This window comes from Diuraphis noxia, unplaced genomic scaffold, assembly GCF_037042655.1.
Source record: "Diuraphis noxia isolate RWA-SAM2 unplaced genomic scaffold, SU_Dnox_SAM2 contig0004, whole genome shotgun sequence".
Classification (NCBI taxonomy): Eukaryota; Metazoa; Arthropoda; class Insecta; order Hemiptera; family Aphididae; genus Diuraphis; species Diuraphis noxia.
This window is the reverse complement of record NW_028301714.1, coordinates 54654223-54681949: the sequence shown is the minus strand read 5'-3', so window position 1 is coordinate 54681949 and position 27727 is coordinate 54654223. Positions and strand designations below refer to the sequence as shown.

Below are 27727 nucleotides of genomic sequence, written 5' to 3'. Positions count from 1 at the left end.
ATTGAACAATTATCTTAAGTTAAATAGAGTTAGATTAAAAAATTCCAACTTGTTAACTTTTAAGTGAATATATAAGAAAATATATATATAATTTTTTAATTAGTACAATATCACATCAATTAGTATATTTTACTTTTTTTATGGATGTTAATTTAACAGTAATTTAATGTAGCTTAGAATTTAAATAGAAATTTAACTCACTTGTTGCAAATAAAATAAGTTTTCCAACTAGTTGCCCACCTTTGCAGATAATATGGAATACTATAATAAAATATATCCTTACAAACACTATATTATACCTATAATATATTATTATGCATGTACAACATTTACATAATATAGTATATTGTGTACGATAATACTACATTTTATTGTAAAAAATACGTGTGCTTCTCATTGTATGAATGCGCTGTGTATCATATATTATTATCAAGTGTTTGTATGTAAACTGTATATCTGAACGTGTTTTCTCGTATCGTTTCAGGCTCTCTTCCACCTAGCCCGGCGGACTCTGGTGTATCCGACGTGGACAGCAGCAGCAGCGGACACACGTCTACCGACACAGAGCTCAGGGCTCGGCTCCAACCGCACCAGTATCACCACCAAGGTCAGATTATGTTCATGATATTAACCGACTGTATTATATATTAAAGTTTTTCCTCTTCTTCGTCCTCTACATCGTCTACGGTACTAATATTATAATAATGTCCATAAAACACAACATTTTATAATATTGCTCTAACCTAACCTTTCCAACACTTGTCCGCAATCTTTTAACACTGAAAATTTATCTCTATTTCCGCCTTATTTGTGTCTTTTACAAACTTACAGCTTTCTAAAGCCAAGGGATTAATATTTTTGGGTTTTTGTTTTTGTTTCATCGTTTCTGTATGCCGTATCAGTCTCTTCTTGCGGCCGCCGTACTAGTCCTGATCCGCAGAGCAATGCGCAATGTCACCAACAACAACAGCAGCAACAACAACAACAACATCAACAACAACAACAACAACAGCAACAGCAACAACAACAACAGCAACAGGACTTGTTCTCCAGGATATATGGAGTGAATGCTCCGCCACCCGGCGCTTACCATCATCCTGGTCCTGCACCCCCGTCACCCAAACATCCTCTTTTCATGCGAAACAACCGTGAGTGTTATTAATTTTATCATTGTAATTAAATCACATAGGCAATATAATATTTTAATATTTTATTAGTATTTTCATATTTATTGATACAATTATCGGACAAAAAAGTAAAAACCGTTCTTAGATAAAACGACGGCTATCTAGAAATTCGCTCTAGGCTAAACCGATTTAAGATTATCTCACATTATCCAGCACTGGGATAATGAACCATGTAAATTATATGGTCTAAAAACATCAAAGTGCGTTTTTTCACAACGGATTAATATAGCTAATTCCTAATTCCTAGTATAATAACTGAAATAGGGTTTACTTAAAATTTTATTTAAAATATGTTTCTTGAAATCAATAAAAAGATAAAAATAAATAAATATCACGCGAATGACTCATTCTACAAAATGTTTTTACCATTTCGTTTCGTCACTTGTGGTCAATCGATCAATCGATTATATTCACCGTCTATCTCATCGACTGCGTGTCTCTTGAAGGTACTTTTATACCCGTTTGTGAACATTACAGGAGAGAGGAAACGATGGTAATGTGTGCTCACTAAAAGAGACGGTGGAGGAGAGAGAATGTTGTAAATTTATTGGACGTGTGGTTGGTCAGTAATAGTCGTTTTGGCGCAAGTCGCCTGATCTTTGTGTGTGCAAGTTGGAACAATGATATGATGAATATCTATATGAAAAAAAAATCTTTGCGATGAAAACGAGTTTACATTCTGCAGTGTTGCCACTTGCCAATGCGGTCGAGGTGGGTTGGCCTGAGGACGATTGGTGGTTTTTTTATTTCGTTTTCTAGCGATTTGCGGAAAGGGAGAATCGGTGCTGTGCGGTGGTCACGTGACCACCTCGAAGCGAATGCATGTGAGTTGGTGTAGCGCGCAAAGTGTGTGTGAGAGAGATAGACAGACACGTATATGGGCGCCGGACGGACGTCAGACTGAGTGCAGAGGTGGATATTATGTACCAATATACAAGACCGAGAGTGAGAGAGTATACTATATGTATATATATATAACAAAAAACTAACGATATGCAGATGTGAGCGAGACAGACTCACAGACGCGTAAGAGGAGAGGAAAGAGAGAGAGAGAAAGAGCAATGACATACTAACACTTCAAGGTTAACTCTCACTCGCGCGCACACTATAATATAATATGCATTATCATACTTGGAGATGGATATCGAATACACTGTGGCTAAATATATATAATGAATAATGATCCATTCTGATTTTCGTAGATCGTGAATTGTTCGTGATATGCGATCTCCTCCCGTGACCTTTCGCCGCATCGATAGCGCACGTCTATTATTTTTTAATATAATATTATGTTTATAATAATATAATAATAATACTATCTTATCAATTCCGCGACCGATTTCGCGACCGCTCTCGCTCTGCACAAAAATTTATAGCATTTGCATAAAACCGTATTGTAGGTAGTAGGTAGATATAGGTGCGCTGCACGGACGTGTTTGGTGTTTGTCGAAATAATATGATTAATAAATCATTTTACGCATTTATATCGCGACGTGCACGCTCTCGTTAAGAGATAACACGAAGCGCCGTGTGCAATTATATAACAATATTGTTGCGTTATCGCATTCAGGAAGTGTACAACACGTAAACACACAAACACGGCATACGATAATATTAAAGAATTAATAATAATAATAATAATAACTCTGCCTCCGACCACCGTACAGATTGCAGACGTTGGCGGTGGCTTATAATTTTGTTTTTCACTTTATTACTATTCGTCGTCGTCGGGCACAATAGGAGCGACGATGATAGTGGCAGAGAGTGCTTGGATAAATAGACAAACGGCTTGTGCGTATAATTATTATGATGAAATGAAAATAATAGTTAATACATAATGTTCACATTATTCATTACTTATTATATACTTAATATACTCGTATATGGTATATGCGCGCGTTTATTTGGATTGAGTACGAATTTTTGCTAAAAAATTTAGGCACAACGACGACATGTTGTTATTCAAAAAACGCGCGAGCGAGCGTTCGCCTCACCCTCACCCGCTCCGTCACCGTTGCGTAACGCTCCACTGCCACTCGTCGAGAACCTACCGGTCACGTGGTCGACGTCGCCGCCGCCGTCGACCTTCGACGATGCTTCACGGGAGTCGTCGTCTCACACGCGGCAAATTCCGTTCCATTCGATAGCGATTTTTATTTTTATACACGAAACGACTTCCGCGTTCGTCGCCGAGTGTTCTCGGTAATTTTTTTATTCCCTCTTCACATAACAACAATATAGGTACCTATATAAAATAATAATATCGTATACCCGCGCGCCACTCCTCTCCGTCGTGTAGTTCATTATTTTTTTCACACCCGCGACGACAAAACGATACCTATGATAAATACAATATTATTATAAATTATCGACAATTGTTCCAGTTCTACTGGTAGTGACAATTCGACGACAATAAAACCTTAAAGTATGATATAATATTTTTAATAATATGCACATTATGCAAATTATGCACATTTGCTTATTAGTAAATGAAGCGATTTTGATGTCTTCCAGCACACTGTATAATATAAATATGATGAATTGATGACTAATGAACGTTGATAATTAAATCGTCATGTCAGACACCAATATTATAATTAAATATTAGATTAATTCAAAGATAAATTCTAATTACAAATAATAATTACAGTACAATATTTCAGTTTGATTAATTTTATAATCGTATTGCTTGTGTCAATGGCGAAAAGATAAAATACTAATAACAATATAATACTATTCTATTAAAACTCCCATCTATAATACATGGGTAATGACTAATGAGTAATGACAATTTGACGAATAATAAAACATAAAACCTTATTCTGTATTCATCAGTAGTGATCAGCTTTTTAAAATATTTTTATTTTTTTTTGGTTTTCGGACTATTTCATTTGATTATTTTAAATAGATTTATATAGAGTTATATAATTTCGGACCATAAAACCATGCGAATTTTCCCTTTAGGGACGCGCGTGACGACGGTCCACGTGAATCGGCCCGCGGTAGGTCCCGGCACAGCTGCGGCGGCCATCCGATTCTGGCGGAATGCGAATAACGGCGTCGAGGGCCGGGCTCGTGCTTAGAGCTGAAAATAGCACTCGTGAACTACAGTCGGATAGATTTAACGACGGCAGCTGCAGCAGCTATTATTTACGAATGCGCTTGGTGGGCGCGAAACGCGGAAATCGTGGATGCCACGCGCACGAAACTCGATTGGTTTTCGTTCCCGGAAAGACGATACCGGCAGTATAATACTTATTATAATACAGGGCGTTTCACAAACAATGAATTGTTTTCGAATATTTATAAATTTAGTCGAAGAGGTATCATAATAAACGCGAATAGGTACGCATCACATGTTAGAGAATACTCTCACAAAATAATGTTATATTGTGTATATCTATGCGTCATAGTTGGAAATTTCATTGGTTTTTATGGCGGGAGGAGATTAAAATATTCCTAAACAAAATGGACTAATGAGCCAATTAATGATATAGAAAAAAAATATTGTTTTAATTTTGAGGGAAGCTTTGAATGATTTTGGGAGGGGCTTAGAGAGGGTTGAAAGAGGCACCCTAATCACCACCTTTCCCCCCAAGAACGATATCGAAACGGTATTCGAATTCCTTACAAACTCGTCGCAATGGTAAAAGGAACACTAAGCAATGTCTACTGATTAAGTATAAACTTCTATTTTAAAATGCAAGCGAATGTCAGTTCATTTTTTCATTCCGTTTGTAATCTGTAAAATAATCGTATCATCAAGTTTATCGTAGTTTATTTTAGGTAACTATCGTTTTAAGGTTTTAACTATCATTCTACATTTCCTTGTCCACGTAACACGTGATTCGGTTTTTGCGATATATTATTAGTTGCACGTACGAAAACACTGCACTATGTCGTGCGCGCGCGCGCACACACACACACACACTCGCCCGTGATCGCGACGGACGTGACGTATACACACGGCGTACGTGTGTGTTAGAGAGAGATTGAGATTGAGAGAAGGATAGGTCGATCAAGTTCAAGGTGAACAAAAAAAAAATATACACGAGTATAATACATATTATGGACATCGCCGTCTGGGTTTCAACACCGGTTCGTCCGCCGCCGTGATCATTGTCGAGGGCTTGCGTGGGGAAGCGCCGCAGCCACTTACATATGTAAACCTATACTACGATCTGCCGTTTTAATCGTCTGTATATTATATACTATTATAGTATTAAATTATTACTTATGACGTGCATACGATGTATGTCGTAACCTCGTAAAGAGAACTAAAAGTTACGACTAATAACGTTTTTCGTATATGAGCAGTATAATATGACCGCCGTATAGGCGTATGTTTGAAACTGGTCCGCGAGTAAGCATCCCATCCGCTTGGACCGCGGGTATATTCGGTAGAAAAAAAAATGAAAACACCGACCGGACGAAACGGAAATCCGTTTACAGAACGACACCGGCCCAACAATAATATATTATTAACACGCCCGGACGTATTTAATGCGCATACCATTATAAAATAGGAAATAGAAGACGTTTATTATAATATTTTAATCTCATTTTGAATGAGAATTTTCGTCATCGTCGTCGCCCGTCGGACGTCCCCACAACGGTTTCCTGCTCTCTATAGACCGCGTGCGTGGCTCATGTATTTATAATATATAATATAATAAGATTGCGAAATGGTCAAATGCGTCGTTTACATTTTATACATGTTGCATTGTATTGCACTCATCAGTCATCACTAGCCGAAACGCGTGTCCACACTGTGCACCGTAATATCATCTTATGATGCGTTCACTTCTGATTCCGGAACTTCCCCAATTGTTGCTTTTCTCGGACTCTGTCGCTCGAAAAATCGAAACGACCATGATCAATTTCTATTGGCGAGCTGATTTGTATATTATTATAGCCACCACTGCATTATACACGCTAAGGCGTTGTAGCGTCCGTTTGTCTCCTTTTAAGGACGTCTCGTGCTCAAAACCGGGAAAAATGTGTACGTCAGGGGCGTCATTTGGGGGGGGGGGGGTGGCAGGGTGTGCGGTTACACCCCTTACTTTTAGAATGTTACAATTGGCCCTTCACCTTGCTGAAGCCTAAAATAATGCACGAGCCACGAATTCACAATTATTTATATGATTAAAATCAAATTGTGATAACCGGTCTATAATGTATGGAAATAATTGAATGCAGGATAATATACATATACGTATGTATATCTATTTTTATATGGCCTGGTGAAATTTCAAAATGGCCTGCTTGAAATTTTGCACACCCGAAAAAAAACCTGAAATGACGCCCTTGGTGTACGCGCGACGTAATTATATTATGTATACATGAATATTATGCGGCGGCAGTCTCTTTAAAATAATAATAACAAATAATGAAGAACTAACACCGTGTACACGACGACCGCATTTATTTTTTGTGCGGAAACGCGTTCGGAATGTTTAGAAACTGTTATCGGTAGGTATAACGTGGAAACGCGGGTGAAACATTAGCAACCTAACAGGTAGTGTATTAATAACTTGAACAGTTGGAATACTAAATATTATCTGATGGGTGGATATGAGCAGAACTGAGTATACTGTCTTATAGACTAATAATTTATGCAGATTGTTTTAACGCTTCGGTCATTCCAATATTATATAGGTACCTAAAACTTAGTAATAAAACCAAGGTCAGTATCAGTGCGCCACTATGATAATTATTTCAAAATCGAAAATCTAGGTTTTTTTTGTCGTTTCTTGTTAATTGTATATTTCTAGTCTGAATAATATACCTACAAAACCAGATAGCTTTTCGTCTGCGACCGCGTGTTACAACACGCGCACTTGTTTTTCATGAACGCCCTTGAAACGACCGCTAAAGTACATGTTCGCGTCTATAATTCAATATTATTATATGTTGTAAATAATATATTATAATATAATATAATTATTTCGACTCGAAAAACAGTATTTTATCAAATACTTCTTCTCTGATGTTTATGTGGCACCTAAGAATTATATGTTATTATTTTTACTTTTTTACTAACGTTTTCCGTGTTTTCGTTTTTTTTTCGTACACAGATCCTTATGGAGGCGGCGTTGCTGGCTACCACCCGTCGGCTGTCGGCGGCTACGGTCCGGCTGCCAGCCCCACATCCGCTGGCCACTTCGCCATGCCACCGTGCCCGCCTTCGGCCGCGCTCCCGGGCACCGGAACCGTGGTCGGTCGCGGTTCCGTCATTCAGGCGGCCACGGCCAATTGTTACCAGCCCAACGGCGCCGGGGCGGCTAACCTCAACGATCTATACTACATGGACTTTGGCGCGCCCACCGCGACTGCAGCCATGTACCACCAGAAGGTGGTCGGAAACAAGAGCGGCAGTAGCAAGAAACCTAAGAAGTATGGCGCCGTCGGGCGGCCGTCTGCAGCCGGTTCCCCGGGAGCCGTCCAACAGCAGACCTGTCCGGCCACTGGACCTAAGAGGAAAAGCCGAGAAGGTAAATTATTGTTTTGTAATTTTACCGATGTGCGAAACAAATCGCGTATTTATCATGATTTATTTTTTATAAATGTTGTATAATATACTAACGGTGTTCGTTTTTTTTTTTCATATACAGGTTCCACGACTTACCTTTGGGAATTTTTGCTGAAACTGTTGCAAAACTCCGACTATTGCCCAAGATTCATCAAATGGTTGAACCGGGAAAAGGGCGTTTTCAAGTTGGTCGACTCGAAAGCGGTGTCCAAGCTCTGGGGAGAGCACAAGAACAAACCAGACATGAACTACGAGACGATGGGACGTGCTCTCAGGTACGAATTTATGTCAATATAAACTATTATATTAAAGTGTTTATCAAAAACGGTTCGAATACAATAACGAGATAGTTATAAGTAATAACTAAAAAATAGATAGGACGAAACCTAAACTTGGTATGGAACAGACGCCAATGTTTTTCATGTATACAAATTTTTTAATGCATTTTTAATGATAGTGCATAGCAACACTGTCTCAAAACTATTAGCAAGTAATAGCCATTTATGCAGTATTATAAATGTAGGTACATGCTTTATTCGTTCTCACTCGCTGGTGATGGTATTAGTTAGGATATTATATTATGATATCGGTACTGGTGCACGTGCACGATGTGTAACGTCCGCATAAATCAGTAACGATCGTTGTATAATAAATAATAACATTATAAAACATTTAAACATAACTATATATATATCTGCCCCAGCTTCTTACCTATATGATGATAGCCTATAGGTATGTAATAATATCGATCCATCGATTAATTTGCTTTCGACGACCAGACGTTGTTTGTAAACACCGTTGCGTTATTTATATACGACGGTCTGAAGCTATGTTGCTGCAGATAACGTCATATTATTTTAATAATGTTTCTTAATATTCAGCAGCCAACAAAAACGCGTATAATGTAATACAGCACGATATACTATTATTTTATAATAATAATATGTTTGTTACGAAATGATTTTCTTTTATCGAAATATACATTATTCTGTTATCTGTATTCGATTTTGAATCTTTTTTTTTAATTAACTCCGCTTACGTCGGGCTACTTGTGTGTAGTTAATTTCACCAGTAGACTCTGTATGAAATATAATAACATTAATTCTATATAATATACGAGTGCACAGTGAATTATAAATTAAACTACTCGAGCTATGAACAGGTTTCAAAGTTTTCGCGTTTCCGGATAGGTACTACATACAATGCACGTTTAGGAACGACACGCACATATCGCGTATAATGCAACCGTTCTCCGCACGATCTTTGACTATAATGTTCTTACGTGTATCACCGTGTGGAATATATCACCAAATCGGCCCCTCAACCATAACTCCATCAAAGTCAACAAATTAATTAATTAAAACAAATTCGTTTGTATACTTTAATAATATAATACTTATTAATAGTTTAATATTACTCTGTTAAAACTTACTTATCGCCTTATCGGTTTAGGTTTTTTTCAATAAAATATAATAATTAACAAACAAACTGCAATAGTAATAATATGCTCGTTTAGTATTTTAACACGATCGTTGAACACACTTTAAATTCACGTTGTCTTGCGTACCTGAATCAAAAAAAACGAATACAAAACCGTTTAGATGATTCTGTGAGACTTTAAAACGAATTATATCATTATTTATTAATCATGTTCCGAATAAGGTATAATGTAATGTAATATACTAATATCCATATCAATAATCGTTCATTTGTTTGTTCGTTCACAGGTATTACTACCAGAGGGGAATTCTAGCCAAAGTGGACGGCCAGAGGCTGGTGTACCAGTTTGTCGACGTTCCCAAAGACATCGTAGAAATCGATTGTTCCGGCGCATAAAGATGTGCGTAAACCTGAAAACGACCAAAGACCTCGTGATTATAATATATATATATATATAGTCATCCTCATCATCGCAGTTGCTATATAATAATTTATTCTTTTCATCTCGGATGCAGAATCGTCGTCGCCTGTCCGTCGTCATATTATTATTATTGTTGTTTTTATTATTTTATTATTGATATGATTACCATTTCTGTATGTAGGTAAGATTCAACCTGCGTATGACGTGTAAAACATATTGTACATAAGATGAATGTATGTGTGTACATGTGTTATTATATATACTCGTATATATTATATTAGTATATAGAATACTGCACTATCCGAGTTCAAACTCATCTGCCGTGTAAATATCGCGCAAAAACTTGTGTTTCTTTTTTTTCATATTATTATATTTTTTTTTCTCGTGAACGCATGTGCCGCCACCGTCGTCACTGCTACCGTTTGAACAATTTATAATATTATAATAATGTTTGTATAATAATATATTTTGATGTACTCCCTGCTGGCTGTGTGGCTGATGTGTAGTTGCAACCGCCATCTGTGTGCATATGTATATGTGTGTGTGTGTGTGTAAAGACTGACAATAATTAACCGAGAAGATATTATGATATTATATACTAAAAAAAAATATAATATATTTAATGATATTAAGAAAAGTAAAAAAAAAAATATAAATATCTATATATACATATATAAAACGTAAAGTTATTAATAATATGTATATATATATATTATATAAATTAATTATTGTTAGTTTGACCGATCTCTACGTTTTTAGTATATATCATATATATATATTTGAAACAAATCTCGAAACGTGTACAAAATTTTAATTATTATTATTATTATTATTATTATTATTATTTTAATTAGGAAAATAAATTCGATTTGGAACAAATGAAAAAAAAAGATGAAAACATTTTTATTATATGCACACGGCGCATATACGTGTGTGTATAGTTTTATTTTTACCATTTATCATAAATAAAATTATTGCAATTGTAATTTTTTTTTATACATATTTTTGTTCCGAGAACGCGTTTTTTTCTCAACTTAAGTCAACGAAACCCCTTATTACTGTACATAACCATAATTTATAAGAATAGCTTTAAGGTCATAATATATTATATTGTTGGTGTAAGTTTTTAATTATTCTTGTGCATATATATATACACATAAAATATTATGCTATGTAGGTACTAATAATGTTATGTGTAATTATATTTCTGTGTAAAAATTTTTTTTCGAACTATTTTTGTATGCTTTTTTAAGTTAAAATTATTATTTTTTCCTTTTATTTATTTTGTTGTTTTTGTATGTAATTTTAAGAATTTAATGTGTTTGTGAACCATTAACGTGGACAAAATCATTGGCAAAGGATGTTTTTATATTGAATAATATCTTACCTTCGCGTCGCCTCAAACGAATAACAAGCAGACTTTTAATATAATCCGTACTTAAACACATTTAATAATAATACGATAATATATTATGTATATTTTATATATTTTTATTTTAATAACGCTCGCGAAACTACTCGTAAAAGCTCAAAAAATAGACGACTTTAATATGTTATAAAAATTATTACTATACACGGTCTAAATATTATGGTGATCACAATGAAACTGTTTACCATTATAATTGTTACGTCCTTTAAAAAAATAAATAAATAATATTCATGACTTAATAATTAATATTTCAATGTTATTTGTATGAAAAACTAGTTAAAATATGAATTTAACCAACAAAAACGTACTATAGGGACAGCATAATGTCGACGCGCACGACGTGAGGAGCACATGTAAAATATTCTTAATTATTTATCACTCGTACCGTCAATTTTTCGTAAAACGCGTTTTTTAAAAACCTCAAACTATACCATGTACCATTATCAAATGATATACAGCACCGATATTATACGATAGCGAATTATTATTATTATTATTATTGTTAGGTATATTATATTTTGCGAATAACAATAATTGTTGTTATATAATTATATTGTTATTACTACTATAAATTACCGTCGTCGGTTTGCTCGTACCTATTATATTTCTAATATTGCTCAAAATATGAAAACTAAATTTTTTCTCAATCTTTCTCTCTCTTTCTCTCTAACTCTTTCTTTTGGTTTTTATTTCCTTCGTTGTTTTCTGTAATAATATACACTTTATTGTAATATATACTCGCCACTCGTCGTTTAACGTCGTATTGTTACGATATAATATAATAATACATAATATGTAAATTTTTTTTTGGCTAGCTGATTGCAGCAATGTGCACTGCACAGTTCACATTATTGTTTGCTTTGTCGTCGCGCATACGTTTGTTCTGGTATTGTTATTGGGGAGGAGGTGTGGCTGAGAGTCGGCGTTGGAGGGGGGTTAGGTAATTGTCGGATGGTTGTATTCGAATTATATTGTGCAGTTTAAAAATTCAGACGAAACAAAAATCAAGCAGTGTTCGGATGAGTAAAAGGCCTTTATTTGTAATACATCGATATGTGATTATTATAATATATTTTAAATTATTATTATTATACATAATATAATATACTGGTGACGAATTTGTAGGAAGGTTTTTATGTTATATATATATATTTTTTTTTTGTTCTCTCCTTTTATTTTCTTTAAATTTTACGTTCCGTTAGAGACTGTGAACCGGTATGTGATTGAATTAACGAGAAATCGAAAGGAATTTATTATACACATAGGTATATAGATAGATATATAGATAAGATGTGATTTATTAAAAAAACTAAACGAATAAATGTTTTTTTTTTTAAAACAAATTTTCTATGAAATTGTTATAATATATACTGTGTACCTAGGGAAGAATTGATTATTTAAATATTATGTTGTAAAATACACAAAATATGTTTTTTTTTTAAATTTCATTTTTGTATTTGACGACGCCCGCAAAACGGCGTTGGAGAAAAATTATACATACGTTGTATAATTTAGTACACTTTTAATTTATATACATGTATACATGTTACATACATACATATATATTTGTGCGTGTGTATGTGTGTGTGCGTGTGACGTTAGCTTAATATTTATATAAAAACAAATCTTTAATATATTATTATACGTGTGTATGTATATAATAAATGTTTACTTTTAGGAAAAAATGTTCGCAATTTTTATATATATATATTATAATAAAATACGAAATAAGACCAGTAATAACATTATTGTTGTATTATATATTGTTTATGTTACTATAATATTGCTACAGTCCTTGTCATTGTCATCGTGTCCTCGCAATGCGTGATGATGATAATGTGTAATATTACAATATTATATGTACCTCATCGGTAAACGATGAGCTGCTACCGCTGAACTGTCATCGCAGCCCCTTTTAGCCCGGCCGTAATTTTGGATCAGGAGCGATAATATTTTTTACGATTCTTTTTACGCAGTCTCCGAACTATTTATAGACATTACCGGAGGTACTCGTCGCGACATATACCACTGCGGCGACGTTTGCACAAAATTATTGTGAGGGCCCGTCAGTAAAATCTCCAGCTAACAGTGCGTGTGTGGTCCGCACAGAATACTGCAACATAATCATTATTATATCATTGCTCATTACTAATGAGTCATTAGTAATGATTTCGTCGGTATCTTCACCAATAGACAATTATGGTGTCTCACCGGGAATTGAAGAATGTTGTTACATTGATAATGATTATAGTTGGTCACATGGCGATCGCATTTATTTCCAACATTCACAGCTTTTAATTTATTGTGTGTGTGTGAGTGTGTGTGCCTATAAGTTTGGTATAATATTGAGTTTTTGAATTTTTGTTATAATTTAGCAAAGAAAAATATATATGTTAAAAAGAACGAAAGTTATACCGCCGTCCTCTTACCGGTTGCGTGGTTTTTGTGCCACAAAAATTAATGTTTTTAAGCATATTTTTGCATTGAAAAGCCATTTTATAGGGTCTTATTGATTATTTCAGTAGAGCAATGATGTTTAGGCAAAAAAAACTGTTAGATAAGTACTTATAAATGTGCTAATTTATGAATATGTGTTGCATTAAATATTATATTATATTTATATGCATTGCACATTGCATTTGATTAAATCAGCGTACAACTTATCATATTCCAGTACGTGTTCGACCTCCGTCCGAGACACATACATGTGACATATTTATTAGCTTCCGATAGCAGTATTTATCATAAACAATAACCATCGAGCCGGTATTTAACTCCCTATCTTGATCCATATTAATACCTAATTAAGCGCCACCCACACTCCCTAGTGCAATTAACCGATAAATTGCTACGGAAAATTTATCAATCATGAATTCCCAAGAACAAAATATACAATCTACATCTCATTTAAAAACCTTTACACAAACCACGGCCAACACTAAATTTCCAAAAAAAGAACAAGCCATTATTTTAAACACTATCAATGATATACCCTCAAATAGAATATATAAAAGCACTCGGAAAAATTACACCAATCAAAAAATAAATATATTTTGCATCTCGGTTCTCCAATAATCGATTCTGCGTTTATTTTACGGACAAATGTGCTGTTGATGAACTAATTCAAAATTATTCATGTATTACAATAAACGAACACCAATAATACCTTTTTGTCACTTGGCTACCATAGCAAAAAGATTTATTATACTTCTAATGGCCATCTGATAATCCCACACGCCACACACGACGTAATCAATGAATATTTTATATTAGCCGGCATCGCAGAACATCATCGCAAATCACCTTTCTGAAAGCCGGTTTACATGATGAACTAGCACACATCAGCAGTTTTCGTCGTTAGGTATAGATACACCCCGAGTCCCCGACGATATTGCAAATGTCCCCGGGTCACTAGTATAATTAGATAATATATGATAACAAGTAACAACGATTTCAGAATCAATTTAACCTACGGCACACTTGTTACATATGGAAACAAACTGCTGGGCATACCTCTAACTTTTGCAAAAATATCTGAAAAATACATATGATAATAATAATAGTAGACAAACAACAGAAGTTGAGGAACATATTATAATATCCAATGACCTAATCGGTCCACTAATTTCAACGGAAATAGATGTAAATGATACCCCAAACAACGGGCGGTGACGCAAACCTCACAAAACCAATAAAATCTAATAACATCATAGTCATCATAAACGAACCAATAAAAAGACTCCCTCCATCGCTAAGTAGCTCGTTACCATCAACAACTAGGGCGCATCATATCGAACAACAGGTTAATATGAATTTCCGAACAGCCCAAAACCATAAGAGCAAAACTAATAGATTAAAACAGAACAAACGGTACAACACTCAGTTCAGCCAAAAAACTAAAAAAAGCAGCTCACTCGAAAACATTCACAAACTCAATGAAGTACTCAAACTCGCAGAAAGAATTTTTTTCAAATAATACAGAAATTTCACAGAAAAGCATACAACCCACATTTAAGGTTATAAGTGTTATATAAGAATCACACTGATTATCTTCGGGCATCTAGCGAAGTTGCATTGAATCATCTACTCCCAGTTAGGAAATCCCTCTTACAACTAATTTGGAAGCAGTTACCGCAACATTTTTAGCCATAACACAACAATTATTACACTATGCAATATCTATATTCCAAACCGGACAGATCTACTCTTTGAAGACATTGACAATATCATATAATAATAATAATAATTTTTGCAACTTTAGAATCTTAAAATTATTTTACAAAATATAATCAAACCACTACCTTTACCATTTATAACATTTATAATTGGTGATCTTAATTGTCATAGTGAGATATGGCGTTCAGACATTTTTTTTTGCGATTAATAAGAGACTTTTGACAAACTGCCAACGGTATTAATAAAAAATTATGTATTATACGATAAGTTATCGTCGATAACAATTTTATTATAGCTAGGCCTTTCCGCTCAAATTATTGCCGTTATATACTTGTTATGTGTTATTAATTTTATTTCACTATATACATACGTAAAAAAATACATTACTATCCAAGGTTTAAATTTAATGATCAAATTGCATTTTTAAAGTGCATTTTTGAATTATTTTTTTGAGGTCATTTTTTAAGATTTTTCGGGCATTAAAATTCCAGCTCTAAATTATATTATATTGACATAATATATACAATATAGGTATACCATATACTTATATGGCTTTATATTATACATACATTTATATAATATTATAAATACATCATCAATATTATATGCTGATATATATTGAGCCCCTCCTGTTTTGTCACATATACATTATTGATGAAAGGTTATGTTAATTAATGTTATTGTTTCCTATGTACCTTCCTATGCATTATCAGACGAGTTTTAAGTTTGTTTTAAGACTTGAACTAGTGGTGGGTACGTAATTTAAATATTCAAATTTTCTGAATATCCGGGTATTAAAATCTGGATTTATGAATTTGGTTTTTTGATGTGACATAGCACAAGTGTCATATGTAGCAGTCCAATTGCGTCGGGAATAAAATATATAATTAAAACATTATAAATTTATTAGAATATAGAAATGGATCATACCACGGCAAAATTAAACCGGATATCCGGATAGTCCGGGGTTTTAAAATCCGAATTCACCCATTTCTAATTAGGAAATCATTACGGTATTATTTTAACATTTCGTTTCCATGTTAACATTAGTTTACTGCAAATAGAAATATGAGAACTGCAAAAGTGGACGACAGATGGGGCCACTTTTACGGTGTGTTTATTAAATATTGCTCACGTCAGTCTCGAGTTTTGTGTTTTTATACATTTTTTGTATTTTAAATATCTAATATTAAATCTGTAAATATTATGTTTTTTTACCAGAAATATGAACTATTTTACGGTAGTAATTGGACTGTGGGCTATAAAGAAGAATCCATCCAGTGATGGAATTTCATAGTATTCATAAACTATAGTTAAAATTTAAAAAAGAAGTTCTTTGTTAAAATGTTTTTGTGGTTGTTTAGGTTTTTCATTTTAGTATATTTTTAATGACAATCCACAAATTAAGTTTATTATTCTAAAAGTGGAAGTGAATACTTTTTTGAAATTGTTGTGGTTTGTTCTAATATGTCAGCATCATTAAACAATAAACATGGAACAACGCACTTGTTTATTTTATTAATCAACTTATATACAATTTAAACAAGCCAAGTTGTATTGTATCGTGCACAAAGAATTTTGTGAAGACTTGAGAAAAGTATTAAGTATAAAAAATCTTTACTGCTTAAGTTATTGATGCACACATCATTGCCTATTTGATGTGTTCATAAAAATATTCTGCTTCGGATGTTCAGTATAAAATCAGCGTGGAGGCTAAAGGGTTTTAGTCTCTCCTTTAGAAATGATATATTTTTTTTTTTTTTTTTTTTTTTTTTTTATTTATAAAATAAATTTACAATCTATACCTTAGGCACAATAAGTAAATGTGAGACAGAATATATATAAGGTATCAAAACAATTAATATTAATATAAAAACAGTTTACAATAAACTATATACTACATGTTACGTTTGATGAGAGCAGCCACCCATTAATGACACTCGCTCGTTTTTTTTTTTTTTTTGAGTGTACTTAATTATTTAGTACTTGATTTAGAAATGATATACATATAATATATAGTTATTATTTATATAATTTATAGTTTTCATACGTCTTATACATTTCATCTTATCTGTTGTGTAAGTACTAAAAGTATAATATTGTACTTTTCAGAAAAAAATTTAGCCTCCTTCACCTCCCAATATTTCAAGTTTCTAAATCTTTGCCTGTCTGTGATATTGAAGGAAATTATAAACCAACGGTACAATACGTCACAGTCGTATACAAAATACCACGAAAATCATAAACGTCTTCAATCTCAGTGTTATTAGGTATAGGGTTATATGTTTATTTAAACGGGCTAATAGTAGTAATAATAAAGTGAACTTAAAACAATTTGATTACTGAACATAAATCATAACACTATCCGAACTGTGTACAGACACGAGATTGGTATCAACGAGCGGTTACCAATAGAAAAAATTGTTTAGTTTAACATGCTTGCTTGTTTCTATAATTTAAAAACTATATTTATTTCAAAGACGAAATAAAAATTGTATGTTGTCATTCAAAAAGGTAAAAAAATAAAAAAATTATGATACAAATATAATACGTTGTCTTACAACGAGTCGAAACCACGTAACATTTTTTCCGAAAACTTTAGTACTTTTTTAGATAATGAGTGTCTACGTTAAATAAATCACCTGATATAAAAGAATTAGGTATTTATGATATTAAAATAATATTAACTCGTACCTGCGTACCACATTGCACGTGTAACAATAAAAAGTTTGTGAAGTAATTATAATTGTTGTTTTGACTTTCTGAGGCTACAATGAAAATAATATTAAAATGTTTATGATTTTTTTTTTCAAAAGTCAACAATTAAATGAAATTGAATATACATATAATTATTAAATAACATAAAACATTATGTAGATAATAAAATCGATAGTGAGAATAAACTACAGTATAATATAACATAATACTCGTATTATTATAATAGTTTTAGGTATGCACTACCCATCGCTCGCACGGCATCTATAATCTGAAACGAATGGCGATTTTTAAAATTAATTAATTTAGAACAATAAGTAAATTTGATTACAATAATTGAACATTATAGTTATGAGTAATTTTTTTTTTTGGAGTGGCGAGGGATTTTTGATTAAAACCTTGTTAATCTAGAGAAGTACACAGAAATGGTATAAGAATGTTAGAGGAAAGGTTATTAGATGTTGAAATTTGGAAGGTAGTTTATCGTGAATTTGTGAAAATAAGTTCATTTGTTTTTTAATAGTTTAACATTTGTATAGAAGTAGATATTAGTATTTAATGAGTTTTTGTTTTGGTCATAGTTGTTTTCTGGACTTTCATGATTTTTTGAAAATCACATCATCTTCAGTAACTGACTGTGAACGCACAAATGATCATTATCTCTACCACAGGATACAGGAAGCATATTTGATTGAAAGTTTTGATTTTTTTTACACGATCCTAAACTATGATAATTTTAGCACTTAAAAACTCATTACTAACACATTAATTATATTTTACACTGTCTTGTGAACTCTAATTACAACACTATTTAACTGTATCAACTAACTAAACTTGTAAAATACCAGTAAAATTGACTACATAACGGGGTGTAGCGAAATAGCCTAACCAAAACGCCGTGTGATCGTAATCTTGTGGTTGATATATTATAATAATTTGTGATGGGCCACGACATAATTTTGTGTATCGATATTCAAAATTTGTCATGATATCGAAGTCGAATTATCAATTTTTTTTTCTCATTACTAATAATAATATAATTGTTATTACAATAGGAATATCGTATGTATTTGTTTGTCACCATCATGCATAGAGCGGTAAAATAAACATTTTTATAATTTTATTCTAAAATTAAGTTTTTTTTTATGTACAAATCGCTAGTTGAGTGATCAAAATAAATTGCTTTCCGTGCTCGTGTTTTATACTCACCGTGGTAGAATAATAACTAGATTTGACTAACTGTAGAAGCTATATTACGCTACTGTACGCGACAATGACTAAAATATTATTGTTTGTAAATAATATAATTACCCGATATCTCTCTCGGGCGAATACGGTGACGACTTTCGTCGAAAATTGACAGTAATTAACGTGGTAATAATTGACATGAATTGGTCATAATAAATAATGCAATGTGTGTCATATGTAAGTTGTAGGCATATGTATATTGCCGGGATATAAGTTCAACCCACGCTATGGACGACTGCTGCACTTACGTTATTGTTATAATTATCAGTAATTAGTCTCGAAATTGACTTAAACTGTTGTGGGCTTCTTTCAGCCGATTTTCAATTTCCGTTTAAGGACATGACTACATCATACAAACCTATATCAATAACGAGGAATAATTGCTTTGTCAGTAGGTACTATATAGTATATTAGCTGATTGCACAACTATTATTACAATTTCCGATTCGTGGTGAATAATATATACACACAAAATGTTGACTTGTGCGGTGTACAGTCTTCATATTAGTATGTGTTATTGTACAGAGCGAATGAGTGATTCTCCAAGAAAACTCGCCCGTATTTTTCATTTAATATCGAATTTAACGAATTCCGGTTAATGATTTTTCAATTAACTCGAAAGGCATATTTTCAAACTATTGAAATTTATTGTACTACTTGTGATGGAATAAGTTTCAAATTATTTATTTCTCAGATATTAAAACATTTATACTAAGGATAATGTCCTTTAAAATGATTTTACAAAAATATAAAATATACGCAATACAATTGGATCTAATATTTGATAATTATACATGGACTATTTTTTTTAAATATAAAATATTGTTAGATTAATATTAATTTATTAAATTTTCTAACTTCCATAATCTCTATATTATTTTCATAACCCATTTTTACGGGGTTATTATTCTGAAAAATAAATAGTTAAATAACTAAAAACTACACAAGGGGTAAGATGCTATAATTAATTTAATATGAGACTTAAAGAAATTATACATGATTTACAAAAAACCGTATTAAATATTATAAATAACTCTATTATTATATTAAACATATTGAAACATTTAATTACGAAAATACCGAAATATCGTAAGTTATAATAAAGAATTATAACTAAAAAAATAATAATAATGAATAATTACTGTAGTAATAATAATGTAGGTTCCATGCATTCAATTTTGGGTGTTTGTAACACTTAATGTTTTTTCGGGCCCTAAAAACATTATTTAATATAAAATAAGTATCTATTATTCCTATCAAAACTTCAAAACTTCAAAAATTACAAATTTATTTCAACGGGTCGCCTAAAAGAATCGGGCCCTTGCACTTCAGGTCCAACAATCACTTGGGGTGTTGGGGCTCTGCTCGTTGATACATAAAATATTTTTATTTATCACAAAAGTACATTTTATAAAAACCGGAATGTTTTCCATAAACGAGCTTCATTATATAATTTATTTTTGTGCTATAATGAATGAATAGGTATATTTATTCATGTATTTTTTTTAAGTATTAATTCTATGAGAAGGACGATTACCAATGGAAGCGTGATGACATCTGAATTTTTACTTTTATCATCTGTTTTCCCTTCGCAAAATAATTTCTACAAGTAATTTGATATATATTATAAGCTCAGTAGAGTCGAAACAGACAGTCGATCATCTTCTAGCTACCGTTAAACGCAAGGGGATATTTCAGTTGCAGATGGATACAATTAGAGATTGCAGAAGTGTAGTTCACCATAGTCAAATGAGCCTCGAAATATGCGAGTAAGGTACGCAAATAATATTTTATTATATTATTTTTTACGATCAATGTATATAATGTGTATATTATTAATTTATCTAATTAATGATTTTCACATAATCATTAGTCACTTAAAAGTGGAATTAATTAAAATTTTATTTTATTCAGTGTAGGCGGTGTAGCGCTAATATATTATTTCAATTAATTATAAGTTATAACATTTACGAGTAACATATAAAATTATATTAAATGATGCTTTCATATTGTGAGTAAATAATGATACAAAGAAAATGTTTAGAATTTCATAAAGGTAAGTTTAATATTATAAGGATAGTTTAAAGTTTAAACTGGTATACGAGTATAGTATTAGGGAATTTTTCAAAACTAAAAACAAAATTTGTTATTTTTTGAATGAAAAAATATTTATTGAATATTATTACAGCTATTGTTTTTCACATAATTTATTATCATGTGATATGACTTGTATTTATAACTTTATAAGTATCAAGTATTACATATTTATATTTATATTATTAGGGCAGACGTTTTTCTTTTATTATAAATAACATATTATATTATAAATATTTAATATCTAATAATAATAAATAATAATATTAATTCAGTTACAATAGATCAAAGATAGAATTTTTCAGTAAAAAAGTCACAGCTACTTAATAGGTGTTGTAGAAATTGTTATGCATCATATTATGATAGATTTGAATATTTGAATTTATTGATAAATCATTGTATACGATAAAAAACAATTATGAGATATTTCAATTTAAATGTGTTCTTTCATATTTTTGATTTATAAATAGTTAATATCACAAATTAAAGAGATTAAATGTCTAAATATTGTAAGAAATACTGTTCACAGGAAATAAATCTATTTATAGTAGAAGTTAAGATATAAGCTTATGGAATACTAAACAAGTTCAAATGGTCAAAAACTCAAAATTCAAAATTAATTTAAATAACCATATTATTATAGCATAAATGTGCGATAAATTTATATGTTTTTACACATTATTGCATAATAAAAAAAATGTATGGAACATTTTTTACCTATGTATACACGACATACGTCTTAAATGAGCTTAATATTTTTAATTTTGAAATCTTAAGAAAATGTGCTGGTGCATTGTGCATTCGTTTACGATATTATTTAGAAACTGGCCACTGCAACGGACATCACCATCAAGTTGTATATAATTGTATCAAAATAATATTGTCGAAATTTGCGAGTTCAGTAACATAAAAAATACACGGATATTATATTATATCTAAGTTATAAACAATGCAAACACGTAGGTTTTACGCAGTTATATAACGACGCATCGGTAAAATATGCATTTACACCAGTGCAGAGGTGCATGCATACTGCAGTTGCAGTAGAGCGTTTCGCTTTTGTTCGTAAAACGGGAATAATAATATAACTATATAAGTCTACATTTGAAAATACGTTTACTAGTGACAGAGGTGCATAGAAGTTCTTTATTCCTCCAAATGAAAAATAAATTATGACATTTCGCTTATTCACTGATATATATATGTATAGTTAGTTCTCGTCATATACGAATGTATAGTCTCATTTGGATTATGTTTTGAGAATTATTTGATAACATTGTTTTTTTAAATATATACTGCGATCAAGAGCAATACAGTATTGTCACAATTTTCCACCATGTTATTGAAATTATTATTTGCCACAGCTGAAAAATACGTATGAATAACTTCGATTCATAGGCGCCAGGTTTTCAAAAAGCTATTGGGTGCTCTTACCAATGTAAAACAACAGTGGCGCAAGCATTGGCGGGGAGGGAGTAATGGGTTGTACCCACCCCCAATTTTTTTTTTCTAATTTTGACTTCCGAGGTTTTGCCACAGAATTATAGATGAAATAGATTTTTATATCCTGTGGTTTTTCTTTGTAGCCACTGATATCATACAATGAACGTGGTGATAACGGTTTACCTATTTTAATTATATTGGGTGCTCCGCACCCAATGAATATTTTCAATGGGTGCTCGAGCACCCGAGCACCCATGTACTTGGCGCCTATGCTTCGATTTATGTTTCACAAAGTAATTATTTTTATAAAGACACACTAAGGCGTATCAAGATATATAGAGAAATGAATATACAGTGTAATAAGCTGGCAAACATTTTAATATAATAGTTACTATGTAGTACTATATTTAAGTAGCCAATAGGTACATATATATAATTAAATATTGTGTTTATAAAAAAAATAAACATATTTAATAAAAATTATTACATTACCTATATGTACTAAATAGTTAAAAATGTAATTCCTAATTAACTTTAAAACTTTTCTTATTTAAATGAATATTGAACTAACTTAACTATTTTTAGTTGCTTTAAAAATAATCATCAATTAAAAATTAAAATTAAAAATATTTTTCATGTTTTTGGTTTCTGGATTTATAAATTAATTGCATAAGTTATCTAATTGTATATACAGAGCTTAAATAAAAATAATCTAAGACAATAGTCACACTAATACAGTAGAACACGCAATAATATTAATAAGTAGATTAGATAATAGGTTTAATTAATATTTATTTTTTTCCATACTACCTAACTTAAAACTTAGTAAATTATTTATAATCTGTTGACGATTAACTTATGATTTGATCATGTTATCGTGTTCACTCAACTTGAAGTAAACATTTTCATTAGCTTGTCCACCTTTGTAGTTACCAATATTAAAATAAATTACTTTTGTTGGCTATTTCTGTTAAACTGTATACGTGTATATGGATACAGTTATCTGTTGTTTATAAGTTTTAAATGTCTAGTTTTTTCGAGACAATAAATCGGCCGGTCCGGTTGTCACCGCGATGGGAGTCATGCTCGCGAACCGGCTTACAAAACTATATCGGCTAAGCGTCATCATCGTCGCCCAGTCTTTGTCTCTTTGTCATCCGTCATGCCACCACCTCTACCACCGCCACCGCCGCCTACCACCATTACCACTACCACTGCAACCACTAACCGCGTTAGTGCGTACGTCCTCGTGTGTGTGCGTGCGCTTGTATACTGTTGCGGGCCGCGTGCGACCGTGTCAGTCGGTCGTTCGGACGCGCGCGTGTACGTTTATGTTAATACTAAACGACAAACAATAATTGATAATAATTATTATCGTTATATTTGAATATAGCTCTAAGACATCGAATTGTAAAACTTGCAGCGGTCGATCAGGTCGACGAACTACTGGACTTTGTGTTCACACTGCGAATCTCAAATTTTCAGACAAAATTGTTTTGTCCCCCCGTATTCGGTCCATCCCAGCTACGCGCTTGAGTAGGCTTAAGCCCGACCGCGATCGTCACACCGACCGATTTGAGGTAATTACTTTGATTTATATAATTTTATATGCTGTGGTATAATTATTTCGATAAAAAAAGTTCTATAAGGTAATATTGATTGTATTAGAAATAAAACGCACCTACGTGAAAGTAGTACTATTAAAACGCATATAATGTAGAGATTTTAACAAAAATGCAGATTTTAAAATGTTATACTTCTTATTAGTTCGAACTCATTGAGGTTTATCTTTAATTTGACATACAAATAATATCCTCCAAAATCAAAATTTAATTACATTTAAAAATAACTTTAAGATATTAACCTTAAAATAATATCAGATCGAAAAATTGTCTGTTATCTTACTGGTTATAATAATACTGGAAACTTACTAAAAATTATGAAAATGTTTAAAAAAAAAATATTATTTAAAATTGAAATTTTAATTGCCAAACGATATTACTGATTGTCACGAACTTCTCGGGAGCTTACATTTAGTATACACTCAATTAGTTTTAAAAATAAATAAATATTCTAAGTATTATATTATAAGTATTATATTATACTCCTGCAAAATACTCGTATTTTCTTATATCTGCAAGAAATTCAAATGTACTGAGAATTTATCATAGTATACGTCTTAATCATAGCTACCTACTATTATATTGTATGGTTTGTCAAATGTTTTATCTAGTTAATGCCATATCATTATTGCTTTTATTTTAACTAAATTTTATACCTACCTAATAATATATATTATATTATATTAATAATATGTTATAGTAATATTTTATGTTTTTTAATTTGTATGTTTAACATAATAACTACATACAGAATGTTATACATTCATACAACCACTGTATAATTTTCATACAGTTCTTAGTTTATATACCATGTATATTATTCCTACCGTTAAATTATTTTATTAAAATTTATTGTTGTGGTATTATGTGTGTGTGTAAACGTAGTGACAGGGAACACTGAAAACTTTTGTAAATAGAAATTTATCTATTGATGATAAAAAATCTTGTCCAGGAGAACGGCAAACCCGTTACACTGATTCACGGTTTATCGGTATGAAAATTCTAAACTTTAGTATTATTGAATAAATTAAATGCAATTATGATAACGCGTTTGTATACTGCGATTGTAGCTTACAAAGATCGAAGAAACAGGATTTAAAAACATTTTAAAATTATTAATATTTTGTTGGGGATCGTTGTTCGTTGCCTTTAGGGCTTGCAACATACACATTTCATTTTGAGAGTGAGCTGTGTATCGGTGCGTGGCGTGTCTATAACATGTCTGGCCGGCCGCAATGAGATGTTTCTGCGTTTAAGACGTTAAGTAGGTACTTAGCCGTATAGTGAGTATAATATGTTGTTAATGTTATCATATTATTGATAATTTTTTTCGGATGCTATTAACTGCGTAAACATTAGTGTACTTTTTGTGAATGTAATAAATACTATACTACAGGTTCGACATTTTTATTATCGACCCGGCTATTTTAGCTGTCAAAAATTCGTTTTAAAAATGTCTTGTTCTTTACCACCTGAGATCGTGGTAGTTATTTTACCCATTTCGTTTCACTCTTTTCATCTCACGCCATGTCTATCAATAAAGCTGTTTGTTTTTTTGTCCCTTTACCATTTTATAATATTTTTAAACAGCTTATATGGGTACATTATTATACGTACACTTAACATGATTATTATTTTTTAACGTTTCCGACGTTTTTATGATTTTAGTCTCCTTTTTTATCCATTTTTATTTACTAAAAAAAAATGATTTTGTATAGTTAATTAAGTGACAAGATGCTAAAATTTTTTTACGAAAAGAAATCTTATCTCCTACATTTTTTTTTATAATAGTGATGTTAAGGTTTTCAATTATTTTATGATAACCTGTTATTTTAATTTCAAAAGCTGTACAAAGTATTTAACTTTAATTTTAAAATATCAGATATTGAAGGAATATTTTTTTTATACATGCAAACATTTATGTATGGCTAATTAAATATCAAGCGTAAATTTGAAATTAGGGTTTAAAGTTTACAACAAATACACACAATATTTAGTTCATATCATTCATATTAACTTACAATGATGTTTTTATTATATAATAGAAACCTACTCGTATACTGCTCATACGTATATATTCTTCAATACTTGACATATTGAGTAAATTAATACTTTTAACAGCAAGCAATCATCTGCTGTATGATTATGAAATTAAAAGTATATTAAAGATTATTATTAAAAATATACAAACGAATTACCATTTAAAAAAATTGTTAGTGTTTGAAATATTTGTTTGGAAGGTTTTGACAAACGTAAGAGTTCACCAAAACTAACTGATTCATGTTATAAAAAAACACACTGCATTTTAGTATTCTATAAAATATTATATGTAGAAAAAAATGTATAACTAATGACGAACAACAGATTAAAAACTAAAACCGATAACGCATGTTGATCAAATTTATAGATTCAAGCATCCGACAATTTTTTTTCACCGGATTAAGGAAAACTGTTACGGGACTTATACAAACGCGTTCTATGAAGTAATAACCGTCGTAATTACTCTTAATTATTATTTGACGTACACTTCGCTGCAGATGATATTGGCTGCTCAAAGACTCGGCCAAATGGGTCGAAACGAACTCTCAGGTCATAACAATAATAATAATAATATAATACAAAAAGCGTATAATTGGACGATCCCCAAAATACATTATATGCTGCTGCATTAGAGTATCAGGCACGAACGCATGTTGTATCATACTTGATACGTCCGTGTGTGGCTTATTCGGTGTACATAAATGATTTATTATAGCTTTATGATTAAGATTTACATCGATCTATTATATATACATATGTATATAATATATTATTATACACCTAGTGTAGTAGTGTTACAGAAATATTAGTATATGAATTTATGATATTGAGTTTTAGTATATTGGTAATAACACTAATAAAGTAATAACTAATAAGTGACTTTTCTGAAACGTCAAATTATATTTAACACTACGAAAAAATCGCATGTTTGTATTTTCACTGATTTGATTTTTGATCACGAAAACAGTGTAATACAGTTTAATGAAAAAATAATATTACCGTACTTGATTAGTTTTTTTCTATGAATATGCCAACATTTGCCAACTTACTACGTGAGCTCTAACAATAATTTTTTTCAAATGTTTTTCTGTCTTGTTCGGTTTAAATGTGTTGATAGTTTTTTCTTCTCGCAAAATTCATTGTCTCTTTTAGCTAATTTATTTTTCCAATTTTGATTTGCTTTTTACAATACAAACACAATTTTTGAGGAATTATAATGATTTACGAAGCGTGTAAGAACTCTAATATGTGTTGTAGGTATTTTTATCGTTCTACGGCACTTGCTTTCAACACAATGTCATACAATATTAAGTCTATTTAACTCTATATAATCATGTCGTTTATAGAAATCGTTTAGAATAAAATATCTTGAAACGATTT

At 31.5% G+C, this 27727-nt stretch overlaps 2 protein-coding genes across 4 annotated transcripts in view; both read left to right on the top strand.

Moving 5' to 3' along the window:
- Positions 1–12752, top strand: part of LOC107173361 (uncharacterized) — a 121257-nt gene extending 108505 nt beyond the window's left edge. For all 3 annotated transcript variants that reach the window (XM_089225699.1, XM_089225701.1, XM_089225700.1), the window contains 5 exons: positions 485–607; positions 903–1148; positions 7265–7681; positions 7802–7994; positions 9447–12752. In XM_089225699.1, coding sequence (XP_089081825.1) covers positions 485–607; positions 903–1148; positions 7265–7681; positions 7802–7994; positions 9447–9555 — 1088 coding nt within the window. In that variant the 3' untranslated portion in view covers positions 9556–12752. The remainder of the gene's footprint in view (positions 1–484; positions 608–902; positions 1149–7264; positions 7682–7801; positions 7995–9446) is intronic.
- An 11221-nt stretch (positions 12753–23973) lies between these two features.
- The window catches only part of Ctl2 (Choline transporter-like 2), a 51798-nt gene continuing 48044 nt past the window's right edge, over positions 23974–27727 (top strand). The window contains exon 1 of the mRNA XM_089225463.1: positions 23974–24265. The gene's annotated coding sequence lies outside the window, so the exon portion shown is untranslated. The remainder of the gene's footprint in view (positions 24266–27727) is intronic.